Raw genomic sequence first — 15956 nt, forward strand, 5'->3', positions numbered from 1 at the left:
TTGAATAACTGTCAATTGTTCTAATCTTGTTTTTTCGTTTATGGCATCGTAGTGTGCCTTGGTTTCTTTCCTAGTATCTTTTGGATAACTGTAAGGAGTGACACATATACTCCATGATTTTTCTCTTTATATTATTCTTCGTGATGTCTCATTTAATTAAGCTTATTTATTAAATGGGACGTTACATTTATGGTATTAGAGCAGTCGTTCCTTAGAGTCTGTGTCTTCCTAGTGTTGTTAGCTAAGTTTCTTGTCTAATCAAGTTTGTCTAATGGTTTTTCCTATGTGCCTAGTGACATGTCACCTCCTCGTACAAATCCTCAACCTCCTAGGGGCGATGTACCAGATATCACAAGAGCGATAGAGGCCATGGTGGCAGCCCTAACTCAGCAGAGTAATGCTATGATGCAACAACACGATGCTTCTATGCAACGTCAGGAAGTATTTATGGAGTAGCAGTAGTTGGTGATTCAGAAAATGGAGGCTACAAGGGTGGCTGTTGAGGCTGCTCATTGGCAACACCTGGAGGCCCTACGATAGTTGGAGGAGAACAGGACCACTGCCCTTGTCTACGGCCCTGAACCACTACCTCCACCCCGAGAATGGAGTTTGGAGGACTTTTTGAAGCACCACCCAGTCAAGTTTAACGGCAAGACCAGTCCTAATGCTGCAAATCAATGGTTAAAGGATATGGAAAGGATCTTTGATGCAAAGATGTACCCAGAGGAGAGCAGGTTGGCCTTCGCAGTGTACATACTCACGGGAGAAGCAGAACATTGGTGGATCAAAATGAAGTCCATCATGGAGGAGAGGCAAGAACTAGTCACATGGGAAGTCTTTAGGAGGAAGTTTCTCTCGGAGTACTTCCTGGATAGCGTGAGATACGCTAAGGAGGTGGAGTTCCTCTAGCTGACCCAGGGAAACAAATCTGTGACTGAGTATGCAGAGAGGTTTAAACACCTCAGACTTTTTTATACCATGCCCTTAGATGAAGAATGGAGATGTAGAAAATTTGAGAACGGTCTCAAGGGAGACATCCATCTGATGGTGGCCTCACTATCCATCAAGGATTTTGTAGCCTTGGTGGAAAAGGCTAGGCTTATGGAAAAGATGAAGGTTGAGGTGAAAGCTTAACACCCCCAGCAGTAGAGAATTGGTGGACCGTCTGGGTCCAAACCTAGGCATGAAGAGAGGAGGAAACCATATGCTAGGCCTCACCCTCAGTCCCAAGGGCCTAGAGGTTCTTCTTCCCAACCGAGCATAGTATAGTGCTTCCCGTGTGGAGGAACGCACGTGAGGAGTTTTTTTCCCTCAACTGGTATGCTTCAAGAGGTGCAACAATTGTGGCAAGGAAGGCCACTTCTACAGTGGCATAAACTTCAGTTCAGGCCCTATCTCAGAACCACCAGAGGAGAGGAGGCAACAGGCCTCAGGTAGCAGGCCGAGTATATGCTGTGATTGGAGCAGAGGCAGCAGACTCGGGTAACCTTGTCATGGGTAGTTGTATGATTGCTAGTGAATCTTTGTGTGTATTGTATGATTATGGAGCGACACACTCTTTTGTGTCAAAAACTTGTGTGCAAAGATTAGGTCTGCCAATTTGTGAGCTGCAATGTGACCTTGTGGAATCTACTCTAGCGTTGGGTTTGGTCAGGATATCGTCCTTGTGTGCTAAATGTCCAATGGAGGTAGAGGGGCACATATACAAAGTGAATTTGATATGCCTACCTCTTCAGGATTTGGAGGTGATCTTGGGGATGGATTGGCTCTCTGCCAATCGCGTTCTTATAGATTGTCGAGAGAAAAAGTTGTTGTTCTCCAACTCAATGGAGCCTGAGTTGTTATCTTCTCAAGGAGTTATTAAGGAGATCCAAGGTGGTGCACAATGCTTCATAATCTTCATGCATCTAGAGGTGGAGAAAGAGGAAGGGATGTTTGTTATACCGGTGGTGCATGAATTTGAGGATGTGTTCCCGGAGGAAGTACCAGGGTTGCCTCCCAGTAGAGAAGTTGAGTTCTATATTGATCTGGTTACCAGAAATCAGTCTAATATTAATGGCTCCTTATCGTATGGCTCTGGCTGAGTTGGTAGAACTCAAGAGTCAGATTGAAGAATTATTGGGGAAACAATTTATACGACCCAGTATGTCACCATTTGGAGCACCGATTTTGTTGGCGAAGAAGAAAGATGGGAGCTCACGCTTGTGTGTGGACCACTAGCAGTTGAATAAGATGACCATTAAGAATAAATACCCCCTTCTGAGGATAGATAATCTGATGGATCAGTTGCATGGGGCATCAATGTTCTCCAAGATAGATATGCGATCAGGGTATCACCAGATCTTGGTGAATGTGGATGATGTACAGAAGATAGCCTTTAGATCCAGATATGGGCATTACGAGTACGTGGTGATGCCTTTTGGTGTGATCAATGCTCCAGCTGTATTTATGGACTACATGAACAGGATCTTCAGGCAATTCTTAGATAAGTTTGTTGTAGTCTTCATAGACAACATACTCATCTACTCCAAGACTTAGGAGGAAAATGCAGAGCACTTAAGGTTACTGCTTAGTTTCTTGAGGGAGAAGCAATTGTATGCTAAGTTGTCCAAGTGTGAGTTTTGGATGGGAGAAGTACAATTCTTGGGGCATGTAATATCTGCACAGGGCATAGCGATGGATCCAACAAAAGTTGAGGTAGTGGTAAAATGGTAAAGTCCCAAGTCAGCAACAGAGATCAGAAGCTTCGTGGGTTTAACTGGCTACTACAGGAGATTCATAAAAGGATTCTCCAAAATAGTGGCGCCTCTGACACAGCTTACCAGGAAAGACCAACATTTTTCTCGGACATATAGGTGTGAGGAAAGCTTCCAAGAGCTTAAGTAGAAGTTGACGAGTGCTTCAGTGTTAGTCATCCCTGATGTTGGTAAACCCTTTGAGGTTTACACTGTGATGCCTCGCATCTAGCTCTTGGTTGTGTGTTGATGCAAGAGAAGAAGGCGGTGGCATATGCTTCGAGGCAACTTAAGGTGCATGAGAAAACCTACTCCACTCATGACTTGGAGTTGGCGGTTGTAGTATTTGCCTTGAAGATCTGGAGGCACTATCTATATGGTGCACAATTTTGTGTGTTCAGTGATCACAAGAGCGCCTCAAGTATTTGTTTGATCAGAACGAGCTGAACATAAGGCATAGAAGGTGGATGAAGTTCTGGAAGGATTATGATTTCAAATGTTATATCATCCGGGGAAGGAGAATATGGTGGCAAATGCTTTGAGTAGGAAGACGGTACATTCGGCGCATCTAATGATCAAGGAGATGGAGTTGCTAAAGAGATTCAGAGATATGAAGATGTAGGTGGAATTGAGATTCGAGTTCATTAGGTGTAGTACTCTGACTATATCTAGTGACTTCTTGAACTTAGTCAAGGAAAGGCAGTTGGCGGATACTAGTCTGGTAGGAGTGAGAGAATTGCTTGGAATACATGAAGCAAAGGAATTTGCCTTGGGTAGTGATGGTGTACAGAGATTCCAAGGTAGGGTGTGTGTACCTGATAATTTTGAGGTAAAAAGGTTGATCCTTGAGGAAGGATATAAGAGTCTTCTTAGTTTGCATCCTGGCATGACTAAGATTGTATCAAGATCTCAAGGAGACCTTCTGATGGCAAGGTATGAAGAAGGATGTAGCTCAGTTTGTATAAGCCTGTTTGACATGTCAAAAGGCAAAGGTAGAGCATCATAGGCCCAGTGGAATTCTACAACCTTTGGATATACCGATGTGGAAATGGGATAGCATAGCTATGAACTTTGTGACCCATTTGCCACAAACCTTTAGGGGTCACGATACGATTTGGGTTATAGTGGACCGATTGACCAAGAGTGCCCATTTCTTAGCAATGAACCTGAGGATACCTATGGCCAAGTTGGCCCAGCTGTACATTAAGGAAATAGTAAGATTGCATGGGGTACCATCAAGTATAGTTTTAGATAGAGATCCGCGATTTACTTCTCGTTTTTGACAGACTTTGCAGAGTGCTTTGAGTAGCAAGTTGACTATGAGTTCAATCTATCATCCCCAGACTAATGGCTAAACAGAGAGAACGATTCAATCGCTTGAGGATCTATTGAGGACATGCGTGCTGGATCATTTGGGTGCATGGGATGAAGTCTTACCTTTGATAGAGTTCACATACAACAAGCATTGACATGACGCCATATGAAGCTCTTTATGGCAAGAAGTGTAAGACCCCTCTATGTTGGTACCAAGATGGGGAAGTAGTGCTAGTTGGGTCAAAGTTATTGGAACAGACTACAAAGAAGTTGAGAATGGTGAGGGATAGGTTACAAACCTCTCAAAGTAGACAAAAGGCCTATGTGGACCGAAGAAGGAGACCCTTGGAATTTGCGACTGAAGATCATGTGTTCTTGATGGTGACCCGAACCACTGGTGTGGGAAGGGCTCTCCGCTCATGGAAGCTTTCTTCTAAGTTCCTTGGCCTTTATCAGATCTCAAGGAGAATTGGGCCTATGGCTTATGAGATTTCTTTGCCACCTCAGTTGGCCAATCTTCGTCCGATATTTCATGTCTCACAGTTGAGGAAGTATGTGTTTGACCCATCTCATGTATTGGAAGTCGAGGATGTACAGATCAGGGAAGATCTTACGATGGAGGTACCACCCATTGCTCTGGAGGATAGTCGAGTTAAGGAACGCTGGGGAAAACCAGTTAGTCTTGTCAAAGTCAACTAGGATCAGAGGACAGGTGACTCTACTTGGAAACTAGAGGAGGATATAAGGAAGTCACAACCACACCTGTTTCCTGGTAAGTCTTAATTTTCGAGGTCGAAAAATTTTGTTAATGGGCTTAGTGTCGCAACCGAGATCGCAGCGGGACGGCAAAAATAATTTAAAAAAAAAATAAAGGAGTCGCCACCATAGTTTATTATGGGAAACTATAGAAAAACCTTAAAAAAAATGGTCTTCGAAACCAAATTTGGGTTCGGGAGTCGATTACGTGTGGGGAAGGTATTAGCACCCCACAACACCCGTCTTAACATAATTCCTTATTTAATTAAGTGTGCAAGATAGAATTTGATATTTAAAATATTGTTGTTCCCCAAAAATCAAACAAAATAAAAACACATATAAAATAATAAAGATTAAAAACAAAATTAATTTTTTTATTTTTTTTGCCCAACAAGGATTGGACCCTTGATCCTACGTATTTCCATTTGTAAAATCAGGGATAACGTACTTCTTTCAAAAAATGATGTTTGATATTATTATTTTTTTTTTTAAGTTTTAGATTTATATATATATATATATATATATATATATATACATACATTATTAATATGAAGAGAACTTGAGATTCTACATGATAAATATTTAAGTTATCAAACAAATATGAGATTTGACATAATATTTAAAATGATTTTATAATTTTTATTATTATTACTATTTTTTTTTAAAAAAAGAATTAAAAGCCTATGAAAGAGTGTTTTGATTATTAAGCAAGTTCGAGACTTGACATGACATTCAAAACTTATAGAAAGAAAATATAAATTTTTTATTTTATTTATTTATTATTATTTTTAGAGAATTAAAGCCTACAAAAAAAATACCTTTTTAATTACCAAGATAAAAATAAAGCAAAAGAGAAAGGTTGAGCACATCAATGACAAACACAAAATCATATTACATGAGAACCCCGAACATATTTAATCATACAACAATTCAAACGATCTTATATTTGATGTTATAAGAGAATCATGAAAAGCATTAGGAGTAAAGAAAATTTACCTTAAGTGACCCCCTTTTGTGTGTGTGCTCTGTAATAAAAAAGAGAGAGGAGTTTTTCTAATTTTTTTTCTGTCCCCTGCATTGGAGAAGTTCTTGTGCTTATATAGGCACTTGGGGGTACCACTAAGATCCTAGTCTTTAATTATAAGAAACTATACGGGGAAGGAATTGGTCTGGATGAAACATATTATAGCAATTAAATTGTTGCATAATATCCACGGTATTGATTATAATTATTAACGAAATATTGCATGTAATTACTAGAATCATATTTTCTGTCACATAAAGATCGTGATCAAATCATAACATATTATTCATATAATTGATTCTAATTATTACCAGGAATATTTTCTTCTAAATATTAAAAGCGTACCATTCTCTAAAAGAATTATTATCGGAATATTTGCTTCTAATTAAAATAATACATTCCCAGACTCACAATGCAAAGAGACACATAAGTGTAAATGCAAGATATTTATTCAAATTATTATAAAAAAATATTGCTCCTAATATTATACTCTTCTCTAAAAACAGAAATTATGAAATGTCCGTTTCTGACATGTCATGTGGAGAGTGTAAATAGCAAACAGTGGGGTGAAAAATATGTAAAGCATTTGGACTCATGAAAAGAGTGTGATAATTAAAAATAAATTAGATTCTCCTTCTCTTGGTTTTTTTCTTTTTCTTTTCTCCCATGGTAGAATTAAAGTTAAAAAAACCTACCATCAATCAAAACATATTTTTTATTTTATTTTATTTTATTATTTATTATTATTATTATTATTATATTATATAGGGTTAATTATGTTTTTCATCCCTCAAGTATTATGCGATTTTGTTTTTAGTCCCCCAACTAACGTTTGCTCCAATTTGGTCCCTCATGTTTTGAAACGATTGGAAATAGTCCTCCTTTTTGGACGCCGTTAGTTTTATTTGACACCTGGCAAACGGACTGCCACGTATGGATCCCATTTTAAGCTGTGTTAGTAGAGTGTGTTTCTGCACGTGCTAATTAAAGAGAAGCTCATCCAAATAAAAGAGGGGTTGGGAAATTTAGAAACCCTAAAATTGAAATTTGTGAATTGGGGCTTCGAGATAGTGAGGAATTGATGCATATCGTCACTGGGCAGGCAAAGTTTGGCATAGTTATTGCGTTCTTGACTGATGAAGAGTAGTAGCAAAGGGTTTCCATGTACGCCGCGAAATACAGGTTCGAAAATGTCGCAAAGTTGTGCGTCATCTGCTGAAATGTCATCCAAAGTCAGTGGGTGTGGGGAAAGATTGTTGCTCCTAAAGGCATCTACTGTGAAAAACAAAGGGAGATTATTTTGGAGATGTCGAAATTGGGCTGTAAGTTTCAAATCCCGTGACTTATTGGATGTTGCTTTTGTATTTGTGGTAATGGTTTCATCTTTTTCTTTCGCAGACCAATTCACATTGTAATTACTTTGAATGGGTTGACGACGAGGAATCTGATTTTCAAGGGAAAGAAAAAGAAAGTGGAGCCAGTGGTGGAAAAAGAGTTGATGGTGGGAAAAAAGGTGAAGAAGATGAAGTTTCTTTGAAAAGGGAGAAAATTATGCTTGATTTGATGAAGAAAAATAAGAAGTTGAAGATGAAATTGCAACAAGAGAAAAAAATTGGGACATTCCTATTTTTTTTATTTGTGATATCGTGGGTCTCAACAATTGTAATGGTGTTCATGCTGTTGTTCAAAGTTAATTGCAATGTTTGAGATTACTGTAGTGGGAAGTTTTTTGTAGTTGTGATTATGATATTATTGGAATTGTAATGGAATTTCAAACTTTTGGTTACTGTTATGTCTTAGTATTTGCAATGAAAATGGAACTTGTAGCTGTGATTATTATGCGTTTACTGTTATCATCAATCTCAGATTCTGAAAATTTTCCTTAATACCACATTCAGGGAATTGAAACAAAACTCACTGCAATGAAATAATTACATCATGATTTACTGATAAATAGTTTTCATTCATAAACAATAAAACGTAATCCAACAAACAGTAGCTGTCAATTAAGTCTAGCAGACAAGTGGTCCCAAATTGTTAATACAATAATGCAATAGTTCTGCAATCAAAAAAGTGGGTAACTTTCACTATGCCCAATATTCTAAAATAGTGGTCCACTATTATAATGCACTACATTACAGAAAAGTGGTCCACCATACAAAAAAATCAACAAAAAAACTTCATTTTTTCACATTCACGTGGGCCATGCTGAAGTTGTAGTACTTGCTTGAGACCCTAAAACCCTTGTTCCCATTCTTCTTCTCCTTATGGTGGTTCGAGGTCTTTCTCCTTGGTTGGTGGATGCTGCAACCCGTGATTTGGTCTTTCTCCTTGGTTCTACTGGTGGAGCTAAGGTTTGATGTTCCTGCAGTGTTGCTTGCTGCACTACCAGTTGTTTGCATCTGTCCCTGCCAATTTGGTTTGAATTAAAGATTCAGAAGTTGTATTTAGGAATGAAAGAAATTGTAAGTAGTACAGATTTGTGTTTACCTTTCTGTTTCTGATTCCCCTTCTACAGCTTCTTATATTATGGCCTAACTGTTTGCACTTGCTACATTTGATGATGGTATTCTTCTTTGATAGTTTGGAATGGCTGACATGTTCATCAGCTTCCCTTCTTCTTAGCTTTTTTGGTCTCCCAGGTGGAGTCTTGTAAATAGGTGGCAGTAGTTCAGGTTCATTAGTTTTTGGCCAAAGTTGTTGTCCATTGATTGGGGTAATTTGAGGGCCATACGAAGCCTGGTAGGCATCCCTTTTGTAATAAGCATGAACATAATCCTCTGGGTTTTCAACCTTGTAATTAATGGTTGCCACAACATGCCTACAAGGTATACCAACTAAATTCCAAAAATAACAACTACAGCTATGGTTACTTAAATCAACAACAAATTTTTCCATAGTGAACCCCTGCGTCACTTCAAACTTAGAATCCCCTGCCCATACAGGAAGCCAATTCCCACTTTTTTCTATTTCCCTGTCCAGCCTTTTCTGTGGTTTAGGCATCACAGTTCCTGTATATGCATTCACTTTCTCTCTAAGGGTTGCAAACCTACTCATTATATATGATCTAATCCATTCCATCATAGGAATTATAGGTTTATCCCCAGCCAGTAAAATAGTATTATTAAATGACTCTGACAGATTATTCATCAAGACATCACATCTTGGATACATGCTGAATGCATGTTTACACCAAGACTCCCTAGGAATGGCAACTAACCAATTAAAAGCATCAGGGTTGATGTTTCTCAACTCACCCATCTTTTTTTCCCATCCTGCATAGTATGTTGCCTTTGCTGCTCCCATCATCAAGTCCCTGATCACAACACCACCACCAAACAGAAACGATGCTCCACTCCATTCAAGATTTCCTCAAAGATCGTCATTAGGCCCTGCACAAATTTAATTCAGAGGTAGAATTAGATATCAATTTGACATTCCAGATTAATTTAAATCAGAGTTTACATTCCACTATGATAGTTACCTTTTGTTGATCTGAAATAAATACCCATCTATGATTTCCAATGTCCCCAATATCTTCTAACAGCAATGTCAAGAACCACCTCCAAGTGTCCTTGCACTCGTTTTCTACTACTGCAAAAGCCAGCGGATAATATTGATCATTCGGGTCCCTACCCACTACAACCAACAATTGACCACCATATGCTGTCTTCAAGTGGCAACCATCCACACCTATAAAGGATCTGCATCCAGCCAAAAACCCTTGCTTACATCCATCTAAACACATGTAAAAACAGCCAAACCTAGGTGGTAGAGTTGGTTGAGGGTGATTTATCTTAATCTTGAAAGTTCCAGCTTTCACTCTCAATAATTCAGCCACATAGTCATATAAACGAGCATATTGTTGCTGACCATCCCCAACCAAACAGTCCATGGCAATCTGTTTTGCTTTCCCAGCCCTCCATGGTGTTATACCTACAGTATATGTCTTCTTCACCTCATCAATAATTTGAGCCACAGTCATAATACCAACATTCATAAACCTGTCTATAAGGACCTGAGCAATCCAGTCCTTATTTGCATTTTTATTTCCAAATACCCTTCCACATTTATGACGCCCAATAAGTGTCTTGACTCTGTAGGTTTCCCTTCCTCCAACCCTGCTAGCCATGATTAGAAAACCACATTTCTTCTTGCAAATTGCCCTCACTCGCTTCTGATCATTTTTAACAAACTTTACTTCTTTTCCATTAAGAACACTATGCTCCATTAAAGCTTGTTTAAAGTCCTTCAAAGATCCAAACTCCATTCCCAATTTAAATTTGAAGTCTTTATTCATATCTTCATGTCTGAACTTACTAAATTTGGGACCAACTGTGGCAGCACCCTCATCACTGTCAACATCAGAATCTAATTCATCTGATTCGTAGTCCTCATTAATGTCATGCACTCCAACATCTTCATTTGTCACAAATGCCCCTTCACCAATATCTCTTTTCCTCTTCACTCTGCTTGAATTCCGTTTGAATGATTTCCACCTATCTAAAACAGGCCCAAACTTCCTCCCAGGTGGATCAATATCCATCCCAAACCCATCATCATCGTCTGCCACCCTCTCTTCTTCACTGTCATCTAATTTCTCTCCACCTAAACCTTCTTTATCTTCACAATTTACATCTTTAGCCACTACTTCCTCTTCTGCTACCACATTCTGTTGAGTCACATTTTCTACAGCCACTCCTTCCTCTTGAACTACCACATTATCTACAGCCACTTGTTCTTCTTCTACAACCACATTATGTACACCCATTCCCTCCTCTTCAATTACCACATTAGCTGCAACCACTCCCTCCTCTTCAATTACCACATTAGCTGCAGCCACTCCCTCCTCTTCAATTACCACATTAGCTGCAGCCAGTTCTTCCTCTTCTCCTACCACACTTTCTTCAACCAGTACTTCCTCTTGGTGTATAACATTCTCTTCACCCACTACCTCCTCTGCTACACCATCACAAATAAAGTGTACGACTTCAGGTTGACTAGGTACATGTTGAACGTATATATCAACCTCTTGCTTAGTCTCCTCTGCAAAGAAAGCCAAAGCCATTGCGTCCTTGTCATCATTCAACGTGCGTAGATTGTTTAATAGCTTCTCTTTTGAACCCTTCCACCATAGTTTAACATCACCCCCGTATTTAAACTCTTTTAGGATGCCCAATGCTTCAAAATAAGACTAAAAATCGGGGTCGATCCCTTTAACTACATGAATCTCACCCCCAACGTATTTTAATCCCTTATTCCTTTCGAATCGTCCCATATGATGAAAAGCAACTGCAAACCCCATTTCCAGCCCTACAATAGACAACCATACAAGGAACGAACTTACTTAGGTCGCGATTTATCGTAAAAAACCTTACTCTAATCAATACACAACCATACACGAACCAAAATATGAAACCAAACCAGACCAAGTATAAAAAAAAAAACATGAAGGACCGAACTTACCTTAGGTCGCGATTCTACTCTTCAATACTTGAATCCCTTACATCAACCTCCTGATTCTACTCCCGATTCTACTATTCCATGCTTTAATCCCTATCCTCAACCTCCTGATTGCTGTGTAAGGGTTTAATCCTTTCCCTCAAGCCCTGGATTGGTCTGTGCAACGCTTTCGTTCAGACAAAATAACTCTCCCACTCAAAATAACTCTCCCACTCAAGATGCGACATTCTCATTTAATTCGGAGAACTTCATTAAATAACACAACCCACTTAATTCAGACAAAATAACTCTTCCATTGAAGAAATAACATTTTCGTCTTATTTAATTAAAGCTTCTCTTTAATTAGCACGTGCAGAAACACACTCCACTTACACAGCTTAAAACGGGATCCATACGTGGCAGTCCGTTTGCCAGGTGTCAAATAAAACTAACGGCGTCCAAAAAGGAGGACTATTTCCAATCGTTTCAAAATATGAGGGACCAAATTGGAGCAAACGTTAGTTGGGGGACTAAAAACAAAATCGCATAATACTTGAGGGACGAAAAACATAATTAACCCTATTATATATTATTATTATTATTATTTTAACCAAACAAATGCATTTACCCGGACGAAATTGGGTGTTGATAGCTGCCCCTCTTTACTTCGATTTGACTAGATAATATGAAAGAGAATTTTTCATATTATCATAGTAAAAGACAAGTAGAGATAAAAACACTAATTTCGTCCGGGTTTCAAATATGAAAAAAAAAAGAGAATTCGACCATTGCCTCGCGGAGGGCCAAAATAACAAAAGAAAACTTACACTCGACCATGGCCTAGAAAAGGGCGGATATTGTAACATCCCGTCAGGATATTATAGATTTAATTAAATAAAATAGATAAAACAATAATTACATCGCAATTAATAATACTTCATTTCCCATAAAGCGCGAGAAATTTAAAACTTTATTACTTCCAAATAAAATTCCAAAATCCATAGTCTATAAAACTGAAAATGATACAAAGACCTCTCATAAGAGTTTACAATTTATTTCCAAACATAAAATATATCTATAGCTCCCATGCTATCCTCACTCCGTAGCTAAGTCTCACCAGGACCACCTGCATCAACATCATCTGCTCACGTGTACCGCGTACACGATCATCGCCAAACACAAGCAGATAGGGTGAGCTTAACTTCGAGGTGGCTTGCTGCCATACCTATCGGCCACAACCGATAAAGCACGTGCTGGAAACCATGTTACGGATCATACACCGTAACACCAGGTGAAGTTCCCAAAAACGAACATAGTTCGCAACGTCCCAAGACTACCAAACTCATCAATCAACTACTGAGGAGGGCAATCTATTTGGACCCATTCGTACTGGCCACAACCAGCACACTCACATCGGCAACACTCGCCAACCCGAGCAACAACTCAAGAGTTCCTCGTGTTCATCCGCCATCCCGAGCCACAACTTAAGAGATGCTATTCCGAGCCACAACTCAAGGAATACCATGTGCTTTAACCCCTATCCCGAGCCACAACTCAAGGGATACGTTTCGAGCCACAACTCAAGGAACACCAACAATCCCACCTTTGAAGCATCACCATAAGCCTTGTAGATCACACCCACAGAATCAGGAACACCAATATTGCTGCAGTAAAATCGCCTGGCGGGGGACACGTACCGCTAGGCTCTACCCGCTTCCAAACCGCCTGGAAGGTATGATAAGTCAAACCTTGGTTCACATTCAATAATTAAATTTTAGAAATTTAATATTATTTTTGCGCTTAAAAATTGTATTTAGTTGCATACTATATTATTGAATATTCTTGAGTTTAATAATGCAACTGTAATTTAATTTAGGTCCTTAAGAGTGTAAATAATGAATATTTTAATTCATAAATTAAGTCCCAAAATAAGAATTTTGGAGAGGAATAATTCTGGTACTAAATGCACCCCCCATTCTCATGTTTACACCCCCTTTTTCCAATTGGATTATCTATTTCTGAAAAAAAAAGACATTTCTGGAGCTAACTGCACCCCCTGTTTTCAGGTTTACACCCCCTTCTGCAATTGGACTTTCTATTTCTTTTCTGCACCCCTTCTTTTTACTAATTTACACCCCTAATATCACATAAACTCCCATCCACCACCAGATTGCGCCACATGGCAATCCTCCACTTACTAAATTAACCAATTAAAGCTTGTCACGTCTTCAATCCCCCACTCACTAAAATAACCACTCACAGTTTGCCACATCATCAGTCCTCCACTAACTCAAATCACTAATCAAAACATGCCACCTCATCAATCTCTCTCTCCTTCACATAACCAAAACCCTAACCCTAATCTCCTTCTCCCTCTCCATCACTCTTCCGCCGCTGGCATCCCCCATCGCCGCCATGAACCAGTCTGGCCACTGCTGCTCACACCAGAACGCAGCCACTGTGACGCGCTATCCCCGGAAAACACCGTCACCGCTGCTGCACCGGTGGTCCACGACTGCATCGTCTTCTCGCGCGTCCCGCAGCCACCATCGCGCCGTGACTACATTGGCATGGACGACGACCACCATCTTCTACAACTCGCGCGCCTCCACTGGCCTCCGTCGTGCCTTTATCGCACCTCCATCGTGCCTCCATCGTGCGAACCAATCTTCATGATTCATAGAACCACCGCGCCTACCACCTCCAACCACCGTCTCTGTTGCATCTCGACTCCTCTCCGCGTCGTCCCGCTGCCAGCATCTGCCATCGCAGTACCTCTCGTCGCAACCACCATTTATTTTTCTCCTCACTTTCGCGCTGCTATTGCGCACGCGAGTTTTGATCTTCACTGATCTACACCAGTTCAAACCTGCGATTCGTGTACCTGAGACGCATCTACGCGACCACGAATAGCGAGGAAAATGCGAAACCTTCAAGCAGCAACACAATTACAGCAGTACGATCCAGTGACTACCGTCTTGCAGCAGCCGCTATTAACCATGGAGCTGGCATCATTTTCGCGCATCTGAACCTTTCGATTCAGACTGAATCACCACTGTGTGTGAGCCTCCTCGGAAGTGCAGTTCGGAGTTATCACAAACCACCTACGGCAGCCGCCACCATCGCCAAAACCATCAACCATGGAAGAACTCATGGGGAAACCCTAATGGAGAGAGACTTCCCTGACAAGTGGCAGTCTCTCAATGGGCTGTCAAAAGTCAAGACTAGTCAACCAGTCAACTCTGAACAAGGGCATTCAACAGTGGTCAAGTTGTCTATTTTACGCTATATCTGGCAGGTGGTTCCTCTGTAGGAACCCTAAAAGGCCTAAACTAGAAAGTATCGTCTAGCGGCTGTTCATCGCCGACCAGATTATTTCTGGAAATTTCCAGAAACAATAAATTAAAAGGAAATAACATATCAATCATGATTATACCAAATTCAGCATACCAATTAGAATTAAATTAATCAACGCATAAAAATACCCTATTTAGCATGCCATTCAAATTTAAAATAAAGTTAACGCGTAAAGCTCCTATAACCTGGATTCCTTAGCTAAAAGAAAGAGATTCTTGGGAGTTCCTCTTTGATCACTCTCCAATTTCGTATTCCTTTGAGTATGACACAAAGACAAGCACAAAAACCCTTCTTCTCACCCAAAATTTGTCTTTTAATGACACCTTAATGGTAGATTAATGCACTAAAACGAAAATTGCCATTAACTAGAGTTTAATTACCATTCAAGGTCCATTTAGTGGCTGTTTTCCAACCTCCATTGGTTGCCCATTGTCAACTAGGGTTTCTCTACCCTTTCACCTTCATGCTAAACTAATTTTAGCAAAAAGAAATTAAATTTGTATCTATCAAGGTTCAAACCCATACCCACACCAATGTTAATTCCATGCATAAGCATTCAACCAATTCATGTTTCGTGATATTTAATATAATTTTATGATTATATTATCACCCAACATGATCAAACATATTATTAAAAATAACAATAAATTAAATAACACACAAATGACATACTTAGGACTCAAACCCAAGTCCTCTCACACAACCTCTTAACCATATGAGCTAGTACTTTTCCACATCATATAAATCAATAATTAATGCTTTAAAAGCTCCCACTACCCGCATTTATTTATTAATTATTTAATTTTCACGGGTCTTACAGATATATCAAAAGAAAACCTGCACTCGACAATTGCCTCGAAGAGGGCCGAGATACAAACAGAAAACCTGAACTCGACCATTGCCTCGCAGAGGGCCGATATATCAAAAGAAAACCTGACCTCGACCATTGCCTCGCAGAAGACTAATATGCCAAAAGAAAACCTAAACTCGACCATTGCCTCGCAGAGGGCCGATATAACAAAAGAAAACCTGGGCTCGACCATTGCCTCGCAGCGGGACAAGATACCAAAAGAAACCCAAACTCGACCATTGCCTCGCAGAGGGCCGATATAACAAAAGAAAACCTGACCTCGACCATTGCCTCGTAGAGAGCTGATATGCCAAAAGAAAACCTAAACTCGACCATTGCCTCGCAAAGGACCGATATAACAAAAGAAAACCTGGGCTCGACCATTGCCTCGTAGAGGGTTGAGATACCAAAAGAAACCGAATTAGACCATTGCCTCGCAGAGGGCCGATATAACAAAAGAAAACCTGGGTTCAACCAT

The 15956-nt window shown here is 39.9% G+C and overlaps 3 protein-coding genes across 3 annotated transcripts; 1 reads left to right on the forward strand and 2 right to left on the reverse strand.

Annotated features, from left to right (window-relative positions):
- The first annotated feature begins 978 nt into the window (after positions 1-978).
- LOC114163481 (uncharacterized) lies at positions 979-2084 on the forward strand. Its single transcript, XM_028047791.1, has 2 exons — positions 979-1122; positions 1389-2084. The coding sequence occupies exons 1-2, from the start codon at positions 979-981 to the stop codon at positions 2082-2084; spliced, it is 840 nt and encodes a 279-aa protein (XP_027903592.1).
- A 5786-nt stretch (positions 2085-7870) lies between these two features.
- LOC114196170 (uncharacterized) lies at positions 7871-9323 on the reverse strand. The gene is made up of 2 exons (XM_028086723.2): positions 8320-9323; positions 7871-8237 (listed from the first exon to the last, which is right to left on the reverse strand). The coding sequence occupies exons 1-2, from the start codon at positions 9136-9138 to the stop codon at positions 8010-8012; spliced, it is 1047 nt and encodes a 348-aa protein (XP_027942524.2). The 5' UTR covers positions 9139-9323; the 3' UTR covers positions 7871-8009.
- Positions 9150-12035, reverse strand: LOC146883584 (uncharacterized). The gene is made up of 2 exons (XM_085666632.1): positions 9314-12035; positions 9150-9221 (listed from the first exon to the last, which is right to left on the reverse strand). Exons 1-2 carry the CDS (start codon positions 10895-10897, stop codon positions 9150-9152), a joined length of 1656 nt encoding a protein of 551 aa, XP_085522758.1. The 5' UTR covers positions 10898-12035.
- Positions 12036-15956: the final 3921 nt, after the last annotated feature.

The sequence above is a fragment of the Vigna unguiculata genome, chromosome 9 (genome assembly GCF_037176805.1).
Source record: "Vigna unguiculata cultivar grain cowpea cultivar isolate G323 ecotype 2 chromosome 9, ASM3717680v1, whole genome shotgun sequence".
NCBI classification, from domain to species: domain Eukaryota; kingdom Viridiplantae; phylum Streptophyta; class Magnoliopsida; order Fabales; family Fabaceae; genus Vigna; species Vigna unguiculata.

Excerpts from the sequence above, each read along its gene's own strand:
- LOC146883584 (XM_085666632.1), bottom strand. The coding sequence starts at position 10,897 with ATGGCTTTGGCTTTCTTTGCAGAGGAGACTAAGCAAGAGGTTGATATA. Across the intron at positions 9,222-9,313 it reads TTATTTCAGATCAACAAAAG|GGCCTAATGACGATCTTTGA; the intron begins GTAACTATCATA and ends AAATTTGTGCAG.
- LOC114196170 (XM_028086723.2), bottom strand. The coding sequence starts at position 9,138 with ATGATGGGAGCAGCAAAGGCAACATACTATGCAGGATGGGAAAAAAAG. Across the intron at positions 8,238-8,319 it reads GGGGAATCAGAAACAGAAAG|GGACAGATGCAAACAACTGG; the intron begins GTAAACACAAAT and ends CCAAATTGGCAG.
- LOC114163481 (XM_028047791.1), top strand. The coding sequence starts at position 979 with ATGCCCTTAGATGAAGAATGGAGATGTAGAAAATTTGAGAACGGTCTC. Across the intron at positions 1,123-1,388 it reads TGGAAAAGATGAAGGTTGAG|GCCCTATCTCAGAACCACCA; the intron begins GTGAAAGCTTAA and ends ACTTCAGTTCAG.